The sequence below is a fragment of the Tyto alba genome, unplaced genomic scaffold, assembly GCF_018691265.1.
Source record: "Tyto alba isolate M040663 unplaced genomic scaffold, T.alba_DEE_v4.0 Super-Scaffold_22, whole genome shotgun sequence".
Taxonomy (NCBI): Eukaryota; Metazoa; Chordata; class Aves; order Strigiformes; family Tytonidae; genus Tyto; species Tyto alba.
The window spans coordinates 1,404,264-1,429,257 of record NW_024881296.1 but is presented as its reverse complement, the minus strand read 5'-3'; the positions used below and the strand labels follow the sequence as shown (position 1 = coordinate 1,429,257).

The following is a 24,994-nucleotide window of genomic DNA, read 5'->3' as shown; positions in this document are numbered from 1 at the left end:
AGGACTTCAGTTTGCAACTCTTGCCCGTACTAGATAACGGCTTCATGAGCTGCAGGGTAAATGATTTAAATGCATTATCTTATTAGGCTGATTTTGTTCTGCTCCTTACAACCTTCCAAGACATACTGACGTGCTGATACAATGATTTATTGCAGAATTGATCCATTAAACAGTTTGGAATAAAAGTTTGTTTGTTTGTTGTTTTGTTTTGTTTTTTTTAATAAGCACCAAACCTGTAATTCACAATCACTGACAAAGCAGCTACCATGCAAAGCTGAGAGGAGGCTGGTCCTAAGGTAGTTCCTTCTCCAGTGAGAAGGAGGTTCGCTGTGATTTTTTTTTTTTTTTTTAAGAGGTTTTATTAAATGGTTGCTCATTAAAAGTTCTGTTGCTAGTACGTGTCCCAGTGGTATTGTGGCTGTCGTTTAGAAAAAAATAATTTGGGGGATGTTTTTGTCACAACTTTTGCTGTGGGTTTTGATAGCTCTAATGGTTTCAATGATATATTAGATTGATGCTTCAGTATGGTCACAAGTAGCAAATTATTCTGCTCCTGATGCAGTTTAATTTTAATTCAATATTGTTTGTGTAGTAAGCTAATTTCTGGAAATTGCCCGTAAAATCTGTGCATTTGAGCTGTGTCAGTTGATCTTCACTTGTCCATCAGCATGTTTGCAAGCCTGCTTTTTTCCTTAAAAAGCTCCTTGACAATTCATTTAGGGTTTTGCCTGCATGTGCAGCACTGTGTGGGCATTTCCAGGCAAGCCTGGTGCAGGAGGAGAGGCCAAAAACCCATTTAGCCTGTGCAGGGCCCCGTCTGCAGCAGAAACTTGCTCTTGTCCCCTAGTTTGGTTCATCCAAATTAGGTGGGACACTGCATTGTAAAAACGCTCTGTAAGAGATATTCTCACAGCAGAAGCTAGTGCTTTTGTGTGTGTCCTTTAAAAAGAAAAAAAAGAACAAACCCAAAAACCACCACCAACAACAACAACAACAAAACAAACAAACAAAAAAAACAAAAAAACCAAAACAAACAAACACCACAAAACAAAAAAAGACCACCAAAATACAGGGGGAAAAATTATATATATATATGAAAATAATATATATTAAAGAAAATTTTCATATCTATGTTTTATATATTATGTATGTATATTTTTATATATCTATTTAAGAATACATATTTTTAAAACTCATTTTCCATGTACTTCCTGGAAGGATCTGAAATAATAATGGGATTTTGAAATCCCATTTGAGCAAGTTAGGATAGAGCTGTTTCTTGTAAACTCAATAAAATCAGACTTAAATGTTTAACAAACGTTTTGGTGAAAGGGTTCCTTTGTTCGTAGTTGCCTCGGTGTTTAAGGGAGATGTGGAGGCGGGTGGCTGGATTGTTGCAGGTGTCTTGGTTTTTTGAGAAGTCCTTTGCCTTCTGAAAGAACAAACAAACAACTGCTATTAATCTTTCCTGCGGAGGATTTTTGGATGGGCTGCAGCACCAGGAGCAAACCCAGGTGTGCTGGGCACTGGCCGTGGAGGACCTGGCCCCTCTTTCTTCTGCCTTTGGGGCTGCTGTACACCCAGAAAGGCATCAAGGAATCAGAAACGAAATCAAAAGGTGATGCTTAGGGCTTGCACGAGGCCATGGGAAGACGAGCTCCTGAGGGTTGGAGGTGGTTGAGCCGTCGAGCATCCCTGGCGCAGCCAGGACCCTCGCAGTCCGCCGGTGCGATCGCCCTGCTGGGTTGGGGTTTTTGCTGCACGCAGGGTTTGGAGCGGTGCTCAGCCAGCAGGATAGCCCCCAGGACTGAGCAGCCTTCGTGCAGAACTGCTCCTCTGGGGTGCTTTACGGGGCGTGCAGGAAGGACTATGCATGTCTTACAACTTAGCAGCGGTGATTTCCAAATTCTGCACGAGCGCTTCCTTCAGGGCAGGATTTTCCTCTTCCATCTTCTGCACTGCTGCCTCTAACAGTGTTCTTGGAGCTAATACAATATTTTTCCTTTTTTGTTGTTGTTGTTGTGGTTTGTTTTGTTTTTTTTTTTTTTTTTTTGCCCCCTTTTTGCCCCTGAAATGGTCAGCACACAAGCTGAACACACGCTTCCAACTCTTGTTCGGCAACCAGGCATGAGTTGGGGAGTTGGAAGAGAAAACAACTTCTCGTTTTCAGAAGGAAGCTGAGAAGAAATGCTAAATGCCAACAAAGTTTACTCGTTTTGTGGAGACAGAGAGAAATGTCCTGAAATTGAGCTTGTAAGGTTAATACTGGTTTAAGATGAAGTGCCCCAGGGCAGACGTGTTGCAGGACTCGGCCACTGCCTCTGGAGCAAGGCATGTGGAGATTGAACTGTTTTGTATTTAGTCTGACTGGGTGGAAACCAGAATTTCCCAGCTGCCTTTTTATTCCGGCAGTATTGGATTTGAAAGACAGAAAAATACAGATTGCAAATTTATTATACTAGAGGTGGATTACAGATACAGTGGTTCTGTGTTCCTGGTGTGATGCAGAGGTGAGAGCAAGAAAAACTTTTGGGAGGTTTTTCATGGTTTTCTACAGATTCCATCTGAACATTGGATCTGTCCAGAGGGTTGCAGATGGTGCTTTTTTGTGCTGATATGTAATGAAAAAGCTTTGAACCTGCCGGAAATCTAAATGGTATTGTAATATCAACTTTATTTTGCTGTGGCTCCATGCACTCAGAAGGTTTTTTTCTAACAAAGGGTAAGTTAGGGTTTTGAAGAAGAAAATGCTGGTTATAAGCTGCAGATATTTCACCCTTGCTAGAAGGTTCATGAACCAAGCATCCGATCAAGAACGTGGGACTCCAAAAATAGCAGTTTTTCATGACTTCCGTCAAAATGCTGCCACTTTCTGGCTGCGGGATGAACTCCAGAGAGGATCCTTGCAATATAATTTCCAGTGTTCACCTGGGCAGAACAGGATGGCTTTAAGTTCAGCTGTCAGAGTTGCTGCGGCAGGGACAGAGGGCAAAGTAGGTGCAGCATGAAATGCATCTAGCTCAGCCAAAGACAGTTTATGCCCCAGTAATCGTAAAGTTAAATTTGCATGGATCCGTATAGTTTAAATTGTGTTTAAGTGCCTGGTGTCTGTGGTTCAGTTCAGCTGAACAGTCTGACCTCTGACGCTGTTGCATTTGCAGCCTCTTGCTGTTCTTTTGGCTCTTGGCTGAAATCTGCATTCTGGGAACATTGATGCATTAAAGACAGCAGCCCATAATTTTGAAATCCATTATATGCAATTACCTTTCTGTCTGAGACCTCAATCTCCTGGCTTTGTAAGCTGCAAAGTCAAGAAGGGAGGAAAATACTGAAGTGCTTATGACTGCATTAGCATGGAAATTTATATTTTGATCAACTAGCCTGGCTAGAGAAAAAAAATGTTACTGAGTTATGGAAGGCATCTGGGAAGTGTTTTAGATGCTAAATGTGACTCAAAGGAAAGTAGTAAAAGTGGTGGGTTGGAGTACTTTTTTTTTGTTTTTCTCCTTGGGATTTTTAGGCATCTCAGGTGGTATTTGCAGTTGCTGCATTCAAAGCAAAGTGGAAAAGAAGAGTGACTGGTGGAAGAGAGCTGTGTACTTTGACCCTCCTCTCACAAAGACACTGGCAAAATTAAAGCCTTAACAAACAAAGGAATTATTTGCTGTTTAGTCCTGAATTCAGGATTGCAGCCCTAAGCCCATGCTGGGCATACAACGGGGCTCGGGGCTCTGTCCCCAGTTGGTTTTGCTGCGGTTGCTGTAAGTGACGTGGCTCCTGTCGGAGAGCACTGGATGGTGTCAGCTGCATTGTACAATGCTGGAGGAAAGCCCTTTTATCCACCTGAAATGTCACCTGTCTCTCAGACACAAAAGTTTAAAAGTTAGGCTACAGGAACTGCAACCATGGTTCAGTTATCGCAGAGGTAATCATTCAGTCACTTCTTGTTTAGGAAAATTCTCAAATATCCTTCAGAGTAGCAATTATACATGCAGACACTCTTTTTTAAAAAAAAAATTTAATTGATATATATGCACGCCCACGAGCTATAATTTTTAAAGGGCTCTCTTTTCCTTCCAATAAAAGTGCACGTGGCTTTCTGTGCTACCTTTACTCCCCAAGTTCATTATGGTTTTTTGTTCAGGGTGGGGCAGGTGAATAACCTGAAGCAGCCCTGGAACACACTGGCCAGCTGCCATGCAGCTGGTTAATCCCTGCAGACACTTTCTTCCCAAGCTTTTAAGGCTGTTGTAGACAAATCTGTAGGGTAAAGATAGCAAAGTATTCCATTTAAGAGCGTAATTAAGAATAGTTTGCATGAAACGCATGGTGTGTAGGCCATAAACCCAACAATTAGAGCGGTCTTAAAGTTTTAAGAAGCCAATAAAATGAGGGGAACTGAAGCTACTATGAGGGTTTTTTTAGCTGTTTCATTTTTAACTATATGAAAGGCTTGTGTTATCTAATCTCAGAGGCAATCAGTATCTCACTAATGGGAACAGACCAGATATTTTCACGTACCTCATTAACCATTTCTGCTGGAACAGTCAAATTGCAGAGTTGCCATGATAAAAGAGCAGGTGGGTGATTGGAGTGTAGCTGTTTCGCTGCTTCAGTGCACTGAGGTCTCGGCAGTGACATGCACATGGGATTTGCAGATCGCTCCTTCGCTCCCAAGGATCTTAAATGCTTGCAACCAGCCGGAGCCTCGGTGCAGTCACGTAAAATTAAATAGCAAAGAAAATAAACAGTTTTTACACTAAGGAAGCAAGGTCCTTATATGGACCTGAAATATTTGAGTACCTCCCAAGTATTTATCAACACTGGCATGAGGGAAAGAAGCATTGCCTATTCTAGGCTTGTGGATGGAAACGACAGGCAAGATTTTGACATGGAAAACTGAAGGAAATGATGCGTAGCCTTGAAAATTCAACGCACGGCTTCTGAGTCCTTGGCCAGTGACTAAACCAAGATGTCAAGCCTTAAGAAGCCTTAACGACCTTCTTTCCTTATTTCTTTCCTTTCTTGCTCCCAAGTCCCTTGGCACAGGGTGCTCCCGTGGCTGGAGCCCAGTGGGAGTGGGGATGGGGCTCTCCAGGGAGTGCGGCGTCATCAGTGACTTTTGATCGTGTAGGAAAGCGTGCCAAGGGATTGCGCTAACAGAGCCAGAGCTCTGCTTACCTTGCCAAAGTTGAACCTTTCAGCTGGACAAGGTCCTTTTCTAATAGGGGATCAGAGGTCTTCTTGCTGTGGTAGGGGGATGGAAACTGGGTTTTCTGGTTTTGATATGTTCAAGGAGGTAGCTCTTCAAGGTGAGAGAAGTGGAGTTTATATGGTGTTCTCTTGGCACATGGGTGAAATCAATGGCCTTGATAGCAGAGGCTGTAAAAGCCATAGGTCACAGTATTGGTCTGGATATGAAGATGAAAACCATATGTCTCTGTGTTCCACCAGGTTGTGATTATAACAAGCAGGGAAAGTAGTCAGAGGACTTAAATTTAATGTGTAGGCACCCACTAGTATTCAAACATAATTATGAGCCTAGAGAAATCACCGAGAGTTGATGGAAACACGTGAATAATTGGTAGAAATCACCAAGTACTGAGTAGCTGCTGCTTTCTTAATTTTCCTTTAAGTGGGCGATTCCTGCAGTAAAGTAACTGAAGATGACATTACTTTTAGGACAGCTGAAGGCTCCAGCTGCTGCCATAAAAGTGAACGGTAAATCCCACAGGAAGTTATATTGCCAGTGGCAATTTTCAAGCGTGGAAGGAGAAGCGGCAGTTTGTGTGGATGACTTGTGGGAGGGTGGGAAGGACGGTCATGTTGAGTGGCTCCGACTTCAGAGGGGAGATTGAAATTTAATGGGGGTTCCCCAGAACTGAGAAGAGTTAAAAGTAAGTCCAGAAAGGATCCTTGGGGAACAGGGGAACTATATAGAAAAGTATAGTTGGCTTTCTTTTTTCTTAATCTGTGAAATGCTAATCCTTATAGACCATGTGGGAAAGGTACAGAGAAGAAAACAAAAATTGTCTTAGAGGGAAGCAGCTCAATTTTTGCACAGTAGGAAATTAGCTGAAGTATTTTGCTTAATTCTGAGTATCAGGAAGCCAGGAGATTAAAGTTGCCACTGGTAAAATCTAGAAATGGGTTTTCATTAGAAAACTAAAAGGTAACTAGGTCTGTTTATAGACACGCTTGCCCTGTTTCCTGTAGTAGGATGCTGCTTTAAGGACTCGAGAGCAAAAATATTCTTAAAAATGTTGTTTCTCAGTTCTGTGAATGCGGCACGTGTGTCAGCTGTGGCATGGGCTGCGCAGCTGAAAAGCTTTTTATCAGACAGTGCAAAGTTCTCAGAGCAACAGGCGATGAAACTTAAGCATCTGTGTACTGCCTTCATTGCGTAGGTCTGGTGAGAAAGTTGGTGTATCCATAAAATAAAGCCAGTGAAGGGAAAAATGCAGTGTATGTTTTGCGAGATCTGTCTAGCTACAGAAAAGATTAGCTGGTCCCAGGTGACTCTGCCCAGAGGATGCTTGCTGCCTCCCTTGGTCTGTCCTCAAAACTGCCTTCAAGTAGGATCCGTCAGGCTGCTTGCCGAGGTAATGAATAAAATCTGGTTGTATTAAAGAACTCAGACTTCAAGATTAGTATTTGGAGTACAAAAGTGATGCGAAAATAATGTGTGAAAACGAGAGACAGTTTTACCTGGTGCAGCATGAAGAAAGCTACTGCTGCTTGTAATACTGGGTGGAAAGGGCCCATTCTCTTGTCATGTTGTACAGGATGTTGGGAAAATGTCTGGATACAGAGCTTTCCTTAAGGAGGAGTTTCTTTCCCTAAAGGATGATAACCTGTTGTTTTGAAAGGCCTCTTTCTGGAGCCCTGTACAGGTTGAGCTGCCTCCTCCTGGGGAGCTCACCTGGTGGCCTGGAGATGGACAATTCATGGGCAGTTTTCACTGTGCATCCTTTTTATTTAGCCTCTGTTGATGTTCCCAGTTTTGCCCAGCTTTGAGTGCTCTGTGGCACCTTTGCAGGTGCTGGTGGGTGTCCCAGCAGCTCTGCAGCCCACAGGGCTGTGGTTGTGCCTGGTTGACATCTAACCATGTAGTGGTGACCCTCCCTGTGAGGGCATCACAGCCGTCAGCGCTGTTCCTGAGCAGTCGCTGAGTTAATCCGTGTCTAACACATGATGGGTTGCGCTGAGCCAGGACTCGGCAGCAGCACGAGGACAGAAAAGCTAATTTGGCTATTTCCCAGCAGCTCCGGGGGGGGGGGGGGGGCAACCTGTTTCAGCTTGGAGACCGTTGCCTGTCCCATGCAAGGTGCACGGCTTTTGCTTATGTCCCGCAGTGACTTTTCTGATCCCAAATGACCCCCTCCCTGGTGATGTCCCCAGCAGATGCCGGAGCAACTGCTCTATGGAAGGGCTACAGGAGGAGGCCTGGGGGAGTGGAGCTTCCCACTGGGGAGGCTCTCTTGGCCCCTTGCGATGGGCACCTGGATTATCGCTCAGATCTCGGGTGCTTCCAGAACAGCTTGGGAGTTTATGATGTGCCGCCTTTGAAAGTCCCTTGAAATGCTGGTGGAGCTCTTTTGGGAGATGTGGTGTGGTCCTGACAACCTGAGCTGAGATGGTTCCTGTCTCCTTTCGTCTGAGGTACCAGCTGGAGCCACAGTTGTGCGTTATTTCCAGTAAGGTTGTCCCAGTTTTGGAAGCAGCTGAGTGTCATCTTCCAAAGCCCACTCCACTAATTTGATCACAAAAGCCTTGAAACACTTTGTTCATGGTTTATTCGAGTTCCAAATGTTCTTCCAACACTTTGGAGACCTGATGCCCCAATGCATCCCCTGTGGGTGGTGGCCTTGGGGTGCTGCCTGGCTCACCCCACTCTTTTGGTCCCTGTCCCCAGCTGCACGAGGGAAAGAGTGTCCAGGGCCATGGATTGTTTGATCTGTATTTTGACATCAGTGGGTTCATTCCCTGCTGTTTGATGGGTCTCTTTTCTATGATGGCTTGAGTGGTCAAGGCCATCTGTCATGGAAGCCAACTTCCATCTTGGGCAGCAACTCTGAGTTGAGGCCAGACCAGTGCTGTCTAAGTACTGCCCTCAAGGAAAAACAATGATGAGACTCTGTGATGCTCACAAAAAGTTTTGTTTTTGTTTTGTTACCATTGCAGTGACAGCTATATTGTGCGAGTCAAAGCTGTGGTTATGACCCGAGATGACTCCAGTGGGGGATGGTTGCCGCAAGAAGGAGGCGGTCTCAGTAGAGTTGGCGTCTGCAAGGTCACGTACCCGGAGGGCAATGGAAGAAGTGGATTTCTAATCCATGGTGAAAGGCAGAAAGACAAACTGGTAATAGATCCTAATTCAACTTTTGTCTGTTCTTATAATGAGAATTATCCCAAATCTATTGCTATTGTATTCTTGTGCAAGTTTTTTTTAAAACATAAAAAACAAGCATGTGCATATAGTACCAGATTGGACAAAACAAACCTATTCTCATCTAGAATTGCCATCTTTTGCTATCTAGGTTGGTGTGCCGCCACCTGGAAGGAGCAGGTAAATTTTTGGTATCCATGTTCAAAGATGCCCTTTGATGATTGAAAAAAAGTGCCTGTGTTTTTTTTTCTAAGACCTAGCAGGGGTAAGTGAGAAGTGAATTGAAGTGTAAAGAACCCATGAAGCCAGTCACATTGCACTGAGTAATGCAGTGGAAGCCTTTAAAATGGCCATGAATTATTTATGCTGCGTGCCGTTCAAGGTTTGAACAAGCAGTGAAGAATATGAAGACAAGTTGTCTCTTATGAATTGACGCACTCAGTTTCTCCTGGTAGCTCTTTATCTAAAAAGGAGCTCTCTTCTTTCCTCACACAAATCAAATTAATAAAGCCTTTTCCCTATTTCCAGTGTCTGCTTTAGACGTTATAGTTTGTTACCGCATTTCTATATACTTGATTCTTCTGAAATTTGCTCCTGTAAAGAGATGGGCTAGCTTAAAAATAGCGCTCCCTGCACAAGCTCTGCAAACTCAGTGCTTGGGCAAAAAAAATGCATTATTGGAGTCGGAAATGATCTTGCTTTCAAAAAGACTGGTGTTTTAAAGCTGTTTCACATATGGTTTGTCTTTTGCGATAGTGTTTTGCTTAGGATGCTTTTTTTTTGACACTGTTCAGGAGCCACGCTTACGGTTCTGGGGGACAGTAAAACTGACAAGCCATTCCTGTTCTCCCTGAGCATCACCCTAGAGGTGTTTTTTTGGCACAGCAGAAGTTGGGATGAGTGCCTGGCTGGGGATAAGGGAGGAAAAAAGGGTGAGGGGAGTGTTACAGCACCTCCTAAATCTGCTGCTGGCAGAGAAAATTTCTATTGAGCAAAATTACTGAGGGAAGAGGTTCTCCTTCCACCTGAGCCCCTGCTAGCTGTACCCTGTGCTACACTGGGCCTGGGTCCAAAATAGGCTCCTGGGGCAGGGTGCGAGCACCTACTCAAAGCACAAGCAAAAGATGAATATGCAGTGGTTATGAGAACAATTACAATGTCTGGTGTTTGTTAGTCATCGCTTGGTATAGGGAGGGCTGTTCCCCTACACAAGGCATGACTTGGCTTGCTTTTTGGACCAGGCTGAGACGGTGCTGACTGTGTCCTTGGGGTGGGAAAAATGACTTTGCTCCTCTTCCGGGGCTCGCGCCCTCCCAGGTGGTGCTGGAGTGCTTTGTGAAGAAGGACCTGGTGTACACGAAGGCGAACCCCACCTTCCACCACTGGAAAGTTGACAACAGAAAGTTCGGGCTCACTTTTCAAAGCCCCGCTGATGCTCGAGCCTTCGACAGAGGAGTGAGGAAAGCCATTGAGGACCTCATTGAAGGTACCACGGCACGAGGCGACAGCCACTTGGGCCCTTGGAAGAGTGGGGAAAGGGGCCTGAGTCACGGAGCTGGGAAGAGGGATGGGTTTAAAATCAGTTCTTGGGCTTGGACATCTCTTGAGCGTGTGTGAGTGTACCCAGGTGCTTACCCTGCGATGAGCAAGCCCCAGCTTTCTGCTAAGAACTGAGTTTTCTCATCCCTTAAAGAGAGAAGGGATTTCAGCCCCAAGTATTTTCCAATACTTTCTGGCATGGTCTGTCCAGACTTCCCCTCTTAATTATTATTAAGTCTGTTAATACTGCTTTTTTTGATAGACTTGGGTTTCATGCTAGCAATGGCAACTCAAACAGCCCAGGCTTTTTATGTGTAGTCAAATCCCATCTTACTGAGTCTTTGTTAAATCATAGTATGAATTCCTGCCTGGAGTTGAATAAAACTTTGTGTTTTTTTTTTTCTTTTTTTCTTTTTTTTTGCAGTAATTAGTTTTGTCTGCGTCCTCTTAGTTGAATGGTAGTTCTTGAAGACTTTGTGTTTTGGGGGTTTTTTTAATTCTGTAAAAAATGCGTTTTAATTGCCTGTGCTTTGAAGTTGTCATAAATTTTTCCTTTTCACATTTCATTGCAATCAGGCAATCATAATACAGCTATAATTCAATAGTACTTTATTCTAATGAAATTTGATTCTTCATGGGGTTTTTGCTTGATTTTTATAACCATGCCACTTTATGTAGGGACTTAGTGGTCCAAAGCCTTTCTCCTTCTCACCCAGTGTGACCAGGACATTTTTTATATACAGATGTTATTTTTTGAGGATACTAGCTGAAATATATACACAGATGTATATTCTTTTTGAGGACATTAGCTCCATAAGACAGCTTAATGTTCTGGATGCCCTGTCCTTGCTGTAACATGGAAATGGTAGATACTGGGAGAGAACTAATCCCCCAGGGCTCTCCTGGTAAAAACCTCATCAGCTAAAAGAAGGGTCTTCTCAGCTGGTTATTAATTTGCTCTTTTTCCCGTGCCATTAACATGAAGAAGTTACAGCTAGGCCTTCTGATTTCTTCTTCTTGCTTGCTAAAACTGGGAAGCATTTTGAGTCATAAAAGTGATGTTTTATGTTAGTGGCACAGGATTGTGCAGAATTTCAGGGAGATAACTCAGCTGTATTGAATAGTATTTTGGAGATACTGGTACGTGACAACTCCTATTTTGCTCTTTCTGATCCATTTTACAGTAGAGGTATTACAATGAAGTTCTGCTGTATCTCAGATACTTCAGAATCAGCAAATCTATATTTATCCCATTAACAGCACAGACTGATCCTCATGAATGTGTTCCTCCTTAACTTCCAAATAAGGCTTTCTGAATGAAAAACAATAACTGGCTCATGCACACACAGCATCGGGCAGTGGAATTAATTTATCGTTCATTTTTTATTCACACAGTTGATTGAATTTAGCAGGTAATACTAAGCACAACAAACTATGTGCATTCAAAACTTCACTTCATGAAATTGCTGCTTTATTAATAATATTTAACTGATAGTTTTTTCCCCGTAGCATCAGAAGTATAGAAGCTTTGTGCACAAGCAAAAGAATCCTATGCAGCTACATAGTGTCTGGATTTTTTACTTTTAAGGCTAATGTAGCAAATGGCACAAATGTTTCCACGTTACTTAGTGTTTTAAGTGGGCTTTCACACTTAGCTCTGCACATCTTTGTGATGATGCAACTGAGAGCAGCCGAGGCTGTTGCAGATAGCATTATATAAAGCACATATTTTTAAAAAAATTTCCAGAATGAAGGTGGTACAAACTGTTCAACTATTTTAGTTAGGGATGGGATGTGGCCCTAATTCAGTATAACAGTAGGCTTACATCAAAAAAAAAAAAAAAAGAAAATGCCTTTAACTTGGGGGTTCTCCCCCCATCAGAGCATCTTGTTGCACCCACCCTCCTTGGCAGCCTCATGGGGGGTGAAGCCAGCTGGGGAGGGGGTCCAGGATCCTTGGCTGGGGGTAGGAAGAGGGGTCACCCCCTTTTAGCCACTGCATAGATTTACTGGCAAGTCCAGCACTGGTGTGTGCCACCCTCCTAGCTGCCCTCCTGTGACACGAGTGCTGACCGGGCTCTTGAGCGGCTCTGGAGGGGGACACCCCCCTTGGAGGAAGGGGTTTTTTAATATGATTTCCCATTTTTTTTCAAATGTTTGGCACGTAATTCATGAGAACTGCATTCCAGTGTTCTGCTCTTGTCTATGGTTTTACACATTTCAGCTCCTTCCAAATACTTGGCTTATGTGGGGCAAAGCAGGTCTCTGAGAAATAGCTGATAAAAAGACCTTTACAATATATAACAACTTCCAAAATTAGAAGAAGAAAAAAACCCAATCTAACTCTTCGTTGTCACTGAGGTTTATTTTTTTTTTAATAAAACGTCATTTTCCCCCTAGAACTAGGGAACACGTGAAGAATAGCTCATACACGGTTTCTTGACAGCTGAGGCTCTAGTCTCGAGCACTGATTAGTGCATAGCTTTGCTGTTCTTCAGAAATGAAAGTCTTCTGTAATTGGAATTGGTAACTGCTATTTTTAACATAGTTAATTAACACTGGCAACCATGCAGTTGCGTGACGAGAAACACTTTCAGATTTTACCTTCCCAACCCAGCTACCAGTAGATGGGCTTTTCTTCTTTAACGAGAGCCATTCTTTTACACATCTCCAACATGCAAACTGGTGAGACTCAAAATGTTTGCCAGCCTAATAAAAGAAAAAAAGTTGCATAGAAATGTCTGTTGGAGAATGGCTAAGGGAAAAGGGACATGGATCTAGAGATCCTCTTTGCGACGAGAGTCTCTTTTAAGTTAGCATGAGTAGGCCTCAGTCAGCAAGAGTGAATCCCGTGGGGAAGTACTGACTAAGGTTTTGAGATGAAACATTGTCTATCTCGTCAAGGTTGGGAAACATTCCTTGTTCTTCTTTAATCAGTGGAGGATGGAGAAATGAGCATTCCTTGTTTCTCCTAAACTAACTTATCTGGGTTTTTCCCAGGGCTTGGGCCAACAAGCCCTGGCACAGCTTGCTTGTATCTTATCCAATCAATGATTGACTAGTAGGCATAATTAGTAGAAGGATTATAAAAGGCTGTAACGAAAATCAATAAACTGAAGCATGCTTTATCACTCATACTGAGTCGGCTGCGTTCTTCCTCCTTAGCCTGGGTCCTCGGCTCGCCCAGCCCGGCGAATGTCATGTATTTAAAAAGCTGTTGTTTTTATTTCCTAGGGTCCACGACTTCCTCGTCAACCCTTCACAACGAGGCTGAGCTCGGCGATGATGATGTCTTCACTGTAAGTACACATCACCCGAGGTCATTCTCCCTTATGCTCTGGTTTACCCGGTGAAGTTGGAAAGGGTTTTTCTTTTTATGCCTTAGGGTTGGCTTCCAGCCGTCATCATGTTTGGCCAGTGGGTGTGTTTTGTTTGATGGAAGTATATGCTCTACAGAACGTAAAGCATCGGGTTTCTGTTGGCCTCCTATTGCCACGTGAAAAGCATGGCAGAGCAGATGTTGTCAGGGCTAGAAATGAGGAAATAATCACCCTCAAATTTCCTATGGCTTAGCCTGAGTGGTGCACACACCTCTTAATACCCCTTTCGGTCTTTGAGAAGTTTCACACAAACTCAAGTAGGTGGCTGCTACTCAGGTACATACTAAAGGAAACGAGATTTTGAATTTCAATTATTAACAAAAGCCAACTCTAAAGGTGTTTCACCTCTGCATGAAATGTAAAAAGTTCAAACAAGTGTTTTTCAGCTGGAGGAAAGCACAGTAGCATGACATCTACCTAACCAGCGATGACTTAAGTAGGAGTGAGTTGCTTGTATTTCATTTGTGGTAATGTCTAAAACGTGTTTCAGAGCTTTTCTGAAACAGAAGAAACTTACTGTCCCTGCTACACTCGCACACTTTAAAAGAGGGGGGAAAAAAAAAAAAAAATTACTTTGGATGAAATTGTAATCTGATCAAGGATATTCCGTGGCCTGAAAACAAGACGCTCACAACGAATACTTTGTCTATTAAATTTCTTTGCTTAGCTCCAATCGCAAACTCCCACGCGCACGCGTACCTGCATTAGTTGTATAATAAATGCCCTCCTTGTCTTGTGGCACAGGTGGGGACTGGATGGCAGGAGGGTGGAAGGTGGGATGCAGCAGACTGAATTGTAGTAGCCTTAGGGATGTTTCCCTGCATCTTTAGGGCGAATGCGGGAAGACTGAGGGCTGGCATCAAGCCGTTAGTCGAGATGGGCACCGGGAAGGACCTGAAGCTGAAAAGTGTTTTGGGGGCTGGTGTTTCGCCGGTATGGGACCAGAGCAGGTTCCCTGCTGTGTTTTGACCAGAATCTCCCGCCGGCTGGCATGTTGTCCACATCTGTCCTTTTGTCACGGCTCCGGGAGACAAACAACAGCAGGCAGGGTTAAAAGGTGACTTCCTGCGCTCCACAGCAAAACTGTCATTAGCAGCTGCTTCCCAGCTACCTGCCAGAAGTGATTTATAAGTGCTGGGGTAGGACGGAATGGAAGGGGGGAGGCACTGCTGGAGCCGTAGCAGTTTACGGGTTTGTACTGTTTTGTCCCCAAAGTTGCTGGGTGAGCCATCCTCTGCTGGGGGTGCATGGTCTCGCTGGACGTGCGTGCAGCTCTTCTGTGCTCGTCAGAAAGGGGATGACCGATGAGATGTGCCTTGGGTGGGTGGTGTGTGCCAGCTCTCGCTGGGTTAGACATGGAAACACTCAGTGTTAAAGCAGTGAAGAGCAGCCTGTGGAAGTAGGGAAGGATATTTTTGCTGAAATCCAACTGCTTGCTGCTTAGGGACCTGGGAGCGCTCCTGGATTTCTCCACAAGCTCAGTCTTGTGGTTGAGTGTTGATTTTGAAATTCGTAGGGTGCTTTTTTTAAGAAGTTGTTGCCTTTAAGTAGGTGTTGCTTTACGCTGGGAAAGTTGGATGAACGGTGCTCCAGCTGCATCCAAATCACACAAACTCCTGCACTCAAAGTGAAAAGCCAAAACTGCGAGAGATTTTCCCCCCTACTTGACCCCAGGAAGGTGACAGATAATCCCCTGCCGTGCAGCTGTTTATGGGTAGGATGTTTGGTGGTGAAGGAGGAACAAGCCACTTGATAGCATTAGCAAGGAGGGAAACTTCAGCTGCGGTCAGCACCTTGTTGGGATCCAGGGGGACATTCACACCTCGAATTGTGCCCTGCTTGGCAGCCCTCGCTGTTGTGTGATCTCGAGTGTGATGGTGGCAGCTCACGTGGTGCTGTTAGTCAAGCTGTCACATCAGGGCGGGTGTGTTGTAATCCAAAAATCAGGCTTTAGGAGCATCTTTTTCCCCAATATTTCTTCTTTGCTTTCCCAGGATGAAGTCTCTCCTTTTCCTGCAGCCCTTAAGCTCTTTGAAGCTCTCAACTTCCCATTTATCTGGTAGGTGATGGTGGAGTATGAAGTCTGCATAAGCCAGAAATAACAGAATGAAGCATGGAGGGGTTTTAGACTGGAAGAAATTGATAGGGCTGTAATATGTTTTAATTTTACCCTTCTGTTTCATTCTTTCTTTGCACTTCTTTTTGGTGTATCATAGTCTCATTTGGTCATCGTTGCACACAAAACTTCTTCACAACTTTCCCGTAAACTCTTTTCCCCGGCCACAGCAGTGGATTTTTCAGATTTGGAGGGTTTTTGCTCTGTTTTAAAGAGAAAGTACATTTGTTCTTTTTTATTTCCTAAGGTAGTTATTAAAATCTTCACAGTCCTCCCCCTCTCCCACACATGCATGAATAACTTAACTGCGTGCGGCAGAATTTTCAGAAGCATCTGCATGATTGAGTCATTTAATCAGTCATTTACCCATCTCTGAAAATCCCAGTCATCGCTGCTACGCTGCTGCCTCAAATATTTGGCCTGAGGTCTTGCCTCTCCTGGCAGATGTTTCATTCTATTCAACCACAGTGGTCCAAAACTTCACATTTCTTATGCTTCTTTGCAGAGAGCCACCCCAACTTCATCTTGCACGTTCAGCACCGATGTTTGCACCAATGTAATGGTACTGGCTTTAAAACAAGCACCCTCGTTACGTGGAAGCACTGGCCCTGATACAACTGTTAGATGTTGTATGACACAGGGCTTTTATACTGTCCCTGATCCTGTTAGCTTCAATACTGCTCCATGGGATGATGACTTTGGGCATAGTTTTATGCGTGGAACTTGTACATCATCAGTTTTGTTTAGTCGTCAACCAGCATGCAACCCTTCCAGGCATCCAGCAAGTTATTTACATGGGGAAGAGAAGATTTGCCCCAGAGGTAGAGCTCTCCTTCAGGCTATGATCTTATGTGGCTTAATGGAGGATCATTTTCTTGCACCAGAAGGTGGGGTTTTTTGTTTTTAAGGGGGCGAATTATCTGCAGCTGTGGATACCTGAGCATTTGCTTGGGAAGCATCATTGGTGTCGGTAGCCTTATCTCTTCCCATCACTGTAACTTGCAGTGCTGAGACCAAAACTTGGGCAGCAGTACCTTGCCCCGTCCCTATGGTATATGCTTCCCATCCATCATTCTGAAGCATGGGTTATATCTTTAAAAACAGGACTTCGCCATCTAATAATTAGTGGACTAGACCTACAGCAACTAGACGAGTGGATACAAACCTCTGTTCTGAAATTCATACCTAACAGAGCAGAAGACAAAAGTAGATAGAAATGTGTCACTGACTTGAGGGGAACATGCTTATTTCTTAAATGAAATCTCCATTTAGAAGTTTTAACAATATGTAGTTGTGTTTCTTTAATTCCAGATCCTCAGTAGAGCCCATAAATGTTTTCCATATGTTAGCAAATAAATTTCTCCTGTCTTGTACATTATAAATCGTCCTCTCAAGAGATGCAATCTGAGTAAGACTAGCCATCCGTCTGTCTCCATTGAGGGAAACATTGTCTTTGCAGCGGTCTGAGATTGTTCTGTTTGTCTCCAGCCAGCCAGCCTGCATCTTCAGCCTTCTTTAATTAACATTCATTTCAGAAATAACATTTAATAAGGACTGAATATATTCCATAGTTCCTCAGTCACAGAATGCCATATGATTGAGTTCTTGTGCAAAATTTTTCCTTAATCTACACTTTTACTCTCAATTACAGATAATAATCCCCCGTGACCATGAAGTGAAAACTATGAATTGAGTCCAAGGAAAGAAAAGTCAATGTCTTCCAGAGTTTGCAGAGTGCCTGAAATGGTCTCTTTTAGCAACCTATCTGAAAAAGCAGAGGTGTTTGTTCTGAAACCTTATGACCGGTTCAGCTGAAACGCAGCTTGTGTTTTTCAGATAAATCCACAGCCTTGTATTTGCTTTAGTGCTGAAGAAATGACACCCACTGTCAGGAAGAACGACAGCTCCCATGTTCTGGTTTGTGAACCTAAAAATGACTGCAGTCCCCTTCTGGCTTAATGGGAATATGAGGGAGAAAACAACAAAACCCAACCTTATTAAGTTTGATATGTATGTTACAAGCATAGCTGTTTTGTGTAATCAGTTACAATTTTTAGAAACCCTAGTTTTTGTTCAAGATGAGACTTGCAGAATTTTGCAGGTAGAGCAGGCATGAGCTGGAGGTGCGTGGCTGAGCTACAGGGTTGTGTTTCAAGACACCTAGACTTGATCCGTTGCTTCTCTTGCAGACTCCTGGCTAAAAGCCTGTTTGCCTCGGTTCCTCAACTGCAAGACAGGGAGAATACTCTCCTGCTGCGCTAAGGTGATGTGGACAGATCTTGCTGCCACTGCTTTTCTTCTCTGTACAGGGTCCTGGTGCTGGGACTCACACTGGGCTACCAGCACAAGTTTGCAGACTCATGTTTTCACCACGAAGTTGTGTGTTTGGAGTGATCCTGTGCCCCTCGTGCCTTTTTCTCAGCGTGAACGTGTACTCCTGTGCTCGGGGATGTTCGAGTTGGGAAGTTTGTCATGTGGCTTGGACACTGCTGACAGTTGTTTAAGAGACAGACAGAATTACCCGTTCTCCACCATAGCGGTGCAGATTGTGGCAGATGTTAACGTTACAGTCTTCCTTGCATCTCTTCTGGTTTCCTAATTAAAAAAACAGATTTCTCCCTGCTGCCTTTCCATGAAACCTTTTCCCTACTTTCATCTCCCATGTGGGCCTCCAGCGTGTTACAGCCTCACTATTAAAATTTATAAGATTTATGTTAGTTAGATAAACACTAAATCTTAATTTTTCTTGCTGGCTTGGTCGTTTCACATTCAGATTATTCTTTTAGGGAACCACTGTAGCTCTTTTTCTTTAAAATACAAGTGTAGAAACCCAGTCCAATTCCTCTGGAATATGTTTGTAAGTTCTGTGTGATGCTGGAGCATCTCTCATCCCACCCCTCCCATGGAAAATGATGTTACCGAGAGAAGCACTGAGTTGCAAGATTTATTTCTTTCACAAGTTGTGCTCAGGGATTGAGGAGCAGCAAGAGCCTGCAATTTCCTTTTTCTTAAGGCTAAAATAACAGAAAGGAAAAATGCCTTTTGGAGGAGCAGAGCTCTGTGCAGAGGTGGTGGGGTGCGGTGCTTAGGTTGTCACCGCAAGCAAATCCACCTTATTTGCTCTTTTAGGCTGAGCAAAGCTATTAGAGGATCGTCACAGCGATAGGACTAGATGGCTTTACCTGTGTTATTCTTCCTGCTCAGCAGCCAGCTGTAATGTGCATGTATGGCCAAAGGTTTCATTGCTGCTAGCCACATCCTCTAATGTCTGGATTTTGGGCTTGCGTTGTAAACCACAGCTATTCTAATTCAGATTTAAAAAAAAAAAAAAAAAAAAAAAAAAAACTTGCCAAGAAGAAAGAAATTCACATTCACACACAGAAATCAGCAGGCTTAAATCCCTCCTTCAAAGAGAAAAAAAGAAGGAAAAAAAAAAAAAAGCCTTTCCTGGCTTTAAGCAATGAACTGGACTAAGATTTATTTATAATTTTTTATAGTTGGGTCTCTCAAGTTCTACGCAGTGGTCTGGGCATCCCCGTCCTACACTTGAACAGACAGTGCAACACCAACTTGGCAATTGCTTCTCATGTCTGAACACTGCTTTCACTCTTCACACTTCAGGGCTGTGAAATCTGCCTTGATTTGTTCCAGCAGACTGACTACCAAGGTAGTCCGGGAATCTGAAGTCATTAGTTTATCTGTAGTTTGAGGTTTGGTTTTTGTTCTTTTTTTTGTTGTTGTTTTTGTTTGGTTGGTTTGGTTTGGTTTTTTTTCCTTCTTCCTGTTAATACCAGGGTGTATCAGCTTCTCAGTGGAATTCTTCCCGCTTTTATGCCAGGGGTCAGGAAGCAAGAGATGCCTCTGAAATAGTGAAAATGTCCTGAATAGGCAGCTATTTTAAGGCCAGCTTATTTTTATTCCTTTTTTTTCTGCCTTTCTTCAGGTTAGCTTTGTCCATAACAAATTCACGCCACTCGGTGAGAACGGATAATGATGCTTAAAGAGATTTTTCAGCAGGGAAAGACAAGTCAAAAGTTTTTCTCTGGTTGTCAGGTTTTTTTATAATGTTGTGTTTCTCCCTTTCCTTCAGGACCTCCTGTTTCTTCTAAGTGATGCTGGAAATTAATGCATTTATTTATTTTCTTACTCTTTCTACCTATACTCACTGATAATGTAATACGACTGTCACTGAGACGAAGGTATTGATGCTGTCATCTGGGATGGCAGCTGCTCTTTCTTTTAAGTCCTTCAAAACTGTAGGGACAATTATTATCTACTTCAGCCTGTAGATTGTTCTTGCTCACTCACAGCCTGTCATCTGGACAGAAGGCAATACGAAAATTACTGTGGTGTGGAGGTACGCAGAACATAAAATCTATTCCTGTGTATGTAACAGATTCATGAGATGGAAGTGAAGTGCTAAGGGGAACTGATAGAGACAACCGTGGAGTAGATTAGAAGCTTTATTTGCTTCCTTTTAAGAGAAAGGAGAGAGAAGTAGAGGTCTTGCACAATTTATGTATTGTTTTATTGTATTTCTCATACTACTTTTTTGCTTTTGGGTCAATCTCTGGTGGGCCAAGCAGGCTTTTCTTGCTGCAGATCAGGAATATGCAATTTAACACAATTCCCAAAACGCACTGAACTTCAGTTGCTTTGGCACTGTTTCAGTCTAAGGCTTTCAAACAATAAAACTTTTGTTTTTCTTTTTTTTTAAAACCAAACTATCAGTCTGGTTGTTTTACCACACACAGTCTTCAAACTCCTGAGTCCCTGGCATGGATGGGAGCACCCAGCTGGTACTGCAGTGCTTCCCAAGGATCCAACAGTCACTGCCGTGCCGACAGGGAGATGATAGGAACAGGGTCCGAAATTCCATTTGTTACGGGCACCTGCGTGCACTTCGTGGAGGGGGCACAAAAGTGTTTGGGACCCAAAAGAAAGGATGTGATTTTTTTTTTTGTTTTGGTTTGTTTTTTTCCACATTAGCCCAAATACAGGAAGCAGTCCTTTCCTGCAAATATCAGCCTGCTGAGAGCTTGGGGTTTTTGGGGTGTCTGTGCGAAGACAAGGTGAGGAGCATCTGTCATTCGGTAACAACTTACTAAGCAGAAAATATCTGTATTGCTAACAGATATTCCAAGTCTCGCTGGCGTATAGTTTTTATGTAGCTAATTATAGCAGTGACTTGGATGTGTTGAGCTACTTTGCTGAGGGTAAGCAATTTCTCTTGTCACAATTCTTCCTCTCAAGACTGTTTTTGTAGTGTATTTTCTGGATCTGTACCATTCCCACATACAAACACAGTTGGTCCTGCACTGGGATTGGGATGTATCCTGCAGGAAACTGAAATTTGATCTTCTGCTGTGATGGAAGTTTCCTTGTAGCTGTATCTTGCCAGAACTTGTAAGTGTTGTAATTTGTGCACCAGTTAAGTATTGGGTTTTGTTCAGCTTGCCCCAGCAGTTCAAAGGATATTTTTGTCAGGGTTTTTTTTTGTTACTTTATTTAACACCCGCTTTCTCTTTTCCCTGTGTTTAAATGATAATATGGTGGCATATTTTAGTGTGTTGGCTCTTTCAGTTTTCTGCTTTATTCTTAATTTGTTATGTATAACCAGACTTGCATTCATTTAAGTAATCTTCAGATTACTGAAAGCCTGTTTTCTCGTAATAGGCAGTCACCTGAGGCTTCGGGATGAGAAGGGTCACCATCAAACCTGCCTGTAGGATTCTTTGTCCAAAGGTGAATTGACTGGTGCCTCCCTAGCTGTAGTTTCTAGCTGATGAGTTCATGATCTGAGTGCATTGTAGCACCATTTCATATTTGAAATCAGCTAGCTGTGTGTTTGTCTTCTGAAAAAATAATTTGGCTGTGTAGTAAGGTACTTAAACTGTGTGATGAGTTAAAGTGTGAAGCTGTTTATGAGCAAGTTTCCTTTTAATTCATCTGGAGCTGAATGCTTTAGTGCATTTGTGTGCCTAAGGCACGAATGTGTCAGAAACAAAGCATAGCCAGGTTGAAATTGCCCTTTCTTAACATACAGTAAAATGGAGGGGGAAGAGATCTTTTCCTTCTTTAACTTTTTTTTTAAAGGATTATTTTTTAACCTGGATCAGTTTACTAGTTGGATTTAGCACGTGGCCCTGCAGGCAATAGCAGGAGCTGAGATAAAGGGGAGATGCAGAGGGGTGAGCACCCAGAGGTGGAGCCCAGATTGCTGGCTGCCGACAAAGCCATCCCTGGGACGCATTGGCTGAAGGGGGGGCTTTGCTATTCCCCCCCCCAAACCAGCCACTGCAGCCCTTGCTGTTTCACTTGCATAGCTCTGATCCCTCACTCTCAGCCGGGAGGAGTGTTTGCAAGTAGGGCTCGTCTTTTCTGTGTTTGCAGCGTGGCGGTTTTACCGACCTCACCTTGTCAACAGAGGTTCACAGGCTGGGTTTGTGGCCTTCTTGTTTCGGCCTTGCTTTCGTTCAGCTGCGGTTCCCAGGGCATTTCTTCAGCATTATGTAAGGGGGACCTGATTTTGAGGCAAGACGCCCGTGAAAAGCAAGTTCTCTTCCAGCCAGCTTGGTTCCCCCCACCTTGCTTTTGCAGCGCAGCTGTGCCAAGATCAGAGCTGGCGTGGGGGAGCAGGAACGGGGTTGCAGAGGTTATTTCAGCACCGTCTATGAAACCACAGCCGAGGGATGCAGCTTGACTGATGCATCTGTAGCCTCAGCACCACTGAGAGCCAGCGGAGCAGAGAGGAGCTCCTGCCATCCCCCCTTTTACCAGCACAGCTGACCCTGTCCTGAGCCAGCCCGGGGGAGCGAACCAAACACTAGCCCTGTAAAAGAAAGCGAATACCTTTCCGGTGGTTTAGCTCCTCGAGCCAGCTCGCTGTAGGGCTGGAGAAGCAGAAGTGCTGGCTTAAGGGAAACCGTAAGAGTGATCGGCTAAGCGGGCAGCAAAAAAACCCCTCCACAACCCTGCTAACATTCACCGTGCTGCCTGAAGTTCATCGCGTACCCCCCCGGCCGTGGATACACCACCTTCTGCAAGACAGCTTCACTGCCGACCTTGCTGTGCTTGTGCCAGTGATACGAGTGAGGTGGTTCTTGCACTCGTGGCTGAGCCTGGCTTAGTATTTACGGCACGTTGCTACTGTGAAATTCGTCCTTTGATTGAGACAAGGAGGAGATGACAGGATAGCTGAGGCAGTGTCGATGGGGGTGTGTTATGGCCAAATGTTACGCTCTTACACGTAGTTGATATTACTACAGTTTTCCATTAGGTTTCTTCTTTAATCTGGGCTATGCAATTGGCCTTTGAAGCGTATAATCCTTTCTTTCAGCTGAGAGGTGCTTGAAAATTTCACAAAGACAGAAAATGGCCTTTTCTGTTATTTTAATATGCAACCTAAGGAAGCCGCTTTCAGCAGGCGGCTATATTTGTAAGCTATAGTCTCTCTGGCTGCTGCATTTGAACAAAACACATTGTCCTGGGGCGCTCGTGGGAGGGGGCACCGGGGACACCGGCCAGTTTTGGGGTGTCTCGCCCAGCCCCGGGCACTGCCTCTGAAGGTGACAGGCGGAGCAGACCCTGCACAAGGGCATGAATGCTGTTGGGAAGAGGCAGCCTTGGCCAGGGGACAGAGCGACGACGGACGACTTCCCACGCCGCGGCAGAAGGGATTAGGGAATCTCCGCCCGGCACGTAACCTGGTGGGGCCGGAGGGGTGCAGGTCTGGAGGGAGCAGGCAAAGCCGTGCTCGGCCCTGGCATCCCAGCCTCCCCCCATAATTTGGGGAGGGGGGGGAAGCATTTGGCTCCTGGTGCCAAGCTGGAGCATCCGTCTTTCTTGGCGGTGGTATGAAGGGGGCTGAGTCAGAACTGTGGAGCAAATGACTTGTTGTGTTGCCCTGCTCTTTGTGATGGAGCCTAGGATTTCCACGTGCTGTTTAAACACTGGCAAGTCTGGTTTGAATCTGTTGTCTTATGTAACAGGTAGAAAAGAAAAAAACAAAACAAAAAAACTCCACAAAGTTCAGGCCACTTGGAGCACGCACCCAGGTTTTGCTAGTCTGACCATCATTTGGTTGCATCCTCTCAAATGTTTTTTCTTTGTTGTTTGATGTTTCTTTTTTTGGAGAGTTTGGAAAGGAAAATGAGGAGTTTAGTAAAGCTAAACAATGAAATGGGCTTTCACAAGAGGCTTCAAGAATGATTTTCTTTTAAAGTGGCAGGCTCCCCATTTTACCCTTTTAAAGAAAAAATAAAAAAAAAACAAAACAAAACAAAAAACAAACAAACAAACCAAACAACAACAAAAAAAAAAAAAAAAAACAACAATCTTCTGACTGACAAAATACTGCAGGATGGTGTTCCCTCTGCCCCAGGCATGTGTTTGGTAGTAACTGAGGACAAACAACAGAATACAAGAGTTTGGGCAGCTCAATAACAGACCTCTGCCCAGCACAGAAATGCATTATGAACAACTGCATCTAAATAGCCCTGTTTCCTTCCCTCACCTGCCTAATGTGTTTTGCCAAGGGTCTGCTCGCCCCTTATCTCGTAAATACTTTACGAAAATTAAATCAGAAGTGGTCATAGGAAGCAGTTCATCTGTCTCTGGTTCTGTCTGCAAAAGGAGAAAGAAAGGCAGGAGTAAATAAGTACCATTGCATTTTTAAGCAGAGCCTGACATATTTGCAGTGCATGTGAAGAGGGTATTTTAAAAGTTTGCATCAGCTGTTGGATTCTATTTTGGTGATGAATTCCAACTAAAATAACGTGGATGCTCATAACTGTGTGAATAAATGACCCCTAACTGACTTCTTAAAATATGGTATCAGTCTGCTGTGGGAAGCTTGCATTATTTAACTGCTTTTTCCCTCTCCGTTTGTAATCTGATGTATTATATAGGAGGAGTATGCTGTTGAAGTTACAGGCTGAAATGTTGACTTTTTACATAGCAAAGACATAAATGATGGATGAGGTGCACCGATTCTTTTAGCTTAGATATTCTTTATTTTCATTAGCATTTCCCCCCCCCCCCTCAATCTTACTTTCTTCCCCCACCCCCCTGGAAATTACTGTATCGAAGAGCCGAGATTCAGTGGTGAGTTATGTGGAGCCATCTGTTCCCGGCTGCGCTCAGCAGCAGTGCAGGCTCTTGCCATCCCCTGTGCATGTCCAGTGTTTAACACCTGCCGGCTGACCTTCACTCCTTTTATTCTTTTTTTTTCTTTTTTTTCCCCTAGCATCCCTATCCATCTTCCAAAAGGAAGGCTTTTCGGCATCACTGGCTGTGCTAAGTTCCCTGTTAGCACCTTAAAATTGGGAGCAAGCACTTTCCAAATTAATAGCAGCTATGCTGGTGACAAGCGGGTCAAAGATGGAAGACTTCAGAGAGGAGCTGGCACCCACCTGCCTCTCCAGACCCCCCCGTCCCTGCCCCCAGCTTTGCCTGGAGACTCTCCTGTGCCATCAGGGCACAAGCCTCTATGGGGGGCTCAACTGGGGTCAGGGATCTGATAGAAAAATTGTTTCAGACTGGATTCCCGTGGTTCTCCACCCAAGCATG

At 44.0% G+C, this 24,994-nt stretch overlaps 1 protein-coding gene across 2 annotated transcripts in view; it reads left to right on the top strand.

Annotated features, from left to right (window-relative positions):
* Positions 1–24,994, top strand: part of SPRED2 (sprouty related EVH1 domain containing 2) — a 67,066-nt gene that overhangs the window by 30,009 nt on the left and 12,063 nt on the right. Inside the window, exons 1-4 of one of the 2 annotated variants that reach the window (XM_032993484.2) lie at positions 7,622–7,662; positions 8,185–8,362; positions 9,707–9,875; positions 13,163–13,227. In XM_032993484.2, the coding sequence (XP_032849375.1) occupies positions 7,637–7,662; positions 8,185–8,362; positions 9,707–9,875; positions 13,163–13,227 (438 nt within the window). In that variant the 5' untranslated portion in view covers positions 7,622–7,636. Of the gene's footprint in view, positions 1–7,621; positions 7,663–8,184; positions 8,363–9,706; positions 9,876–13,162; positions 13,228–24,994 lie in introns of those variants that run through there. The other variant, XM_042796216.1, reaches the window with a different exon arrangement.